Here is a 1385-nt window from a genome sequence, read left to right as displayed (position 1 = left end):
TATGGATCTTGTATATCTATCTGCACCTCCCTGTATCTACCTACCTACCTACCTACTCATCGAGCTAGGTCGCTTGCTAGCTTGGTAGCTTGCTAGCAGGATTGCCAGGCTATCTGTCTAGCTTTTTGTCTACACACCTTTACATACATACATGTGTGTGTGTGTGTGTGTGTGTGGAGTGTGTGTGTGTGGAGTGCGTGTGTATGGTGTGTGAGTGTGTGTGTGTGGTGTGTGTGTGTGTGTGGTGTGCGTGTGTTCGGTTTGTCAGACTAAATAGCTAGCCAAACCTTCTAATAAGACAAATAGCTATCTATTCCACTCTTTTCGGACAAGGATACAAAATAATCATATATATATATATACACATTATATATACATACATACATATACACACACACACATATATATATACATACATACATATACACACATATATATATATATACATACATACATATACACACACATATATATATATACACATACATACATATATACACATATATATATATACACACATACATACATATATATATATAATAAAAATTCGTCAACTCACCGGACACAATCCACTCTCCGCCGTTGTTGGAGAATTCGATAGCATTAACACATCCATAGTGAGCCTTGAGATCCTTATGGTAGAGATTATTAGCAAAATATAGGCGATCTTTGATGAACTTTCTCTGCAAAGAGTGGCCATAGGTGGAACGGTGAGTTAAATATGGAAGAGGTGAGAAAAGCGACTCTGTTTGCTGTCTTTTCGGAGTCGACGATGAAGCAGAGGAAGATGAGTGTGATGTGGATGATGAAGAGGCATTGGCCGTGGCCGTCCAGGTGAGGCGATTGTTGTTGTGATGTCCACTTGTGGTGGCACAAGTCCTTGGAGGATGACATTTGTTCAGATCGCCGTCACTACGGCTCGAAACCGAGCTGTTCTGAGGTGCAGCCTTGCAAAATTTCCGCATATTGTTTGACATGGCACTTTTTAATTATCAGCTGCTTCGTTAAAGAGCAGTTGGGCTGAAGTAGGAAACATCGCAGACAAATAAACAAGAGAGAAGAGACATTTCATTGATCGCACACAGACGACATGTTTTGGTTCAACCACTTCACAACATGGCTACTCTCTTCTCGCGAGATTTCACTCAACACAAAATCTCGACCTTTTTTTTGACAACTTCTTCCAGATGAGATGTCGTCGCCTTTCAACAAGATTTGGGATCTTTTCCGTTTGAACGGCAGTGTTTTTTAATAATTTCTAGATAAAAAAAATTTTAAACTTCGTATACTGGTAGAATGTGTTTATAAAACATCTTTTTCTCTTGGCTTTATTGAGAAAATTCTATAGTTTGTAAGATATTTGTTGCTGTTTTTTCTTCAATTTC

General features: G+C 38.7%; 1 protein-coding gene across 1 annotated transcript in view; it reads right to left on the bottom strand.

Moving 5' to 3' along the window:
* The window catches only part of LOC115217035 (DDB1- and CUL4-associated factor 5), a 44288-nt gene extending 43136 nt beyond the window's left edge, over positions 1 to 1152 (bottom strand). The window contains exon 1 of the mRNA XM_029786589.2: positions 560 to 1152. Within this exon, the coding sequence (XP_029642449.1) occupies positions 560 to 977 (418 nt within the window). The 5' untranslated portion in view covers positions 978 to 1152. The remainder of the gene's footprint in view (positions 1 to 559) is intronic.
* Between the last annotated feature and the right edge of the window lie 233 nt (positions 1153 to 1385).

The sequence above is a fragment of the Octopus sinensis genome, linkage group LG11 (assembly GCF_006345805.1).
Source record: "Octopus sinensis linkage group LG11, ASM634580v1, whole genome shotgun sequence".
Classification (NCBI taxonomy): domain Eukaryota; kingdom Metazoa; phylum Mollusca; class Cephalopoda; order Octopoda; family Octopodidae; genus Octopus; species Octopus sinensis.
This window is presented reverse-complemented; position numbering and strand designations above follow the sequence as displayed.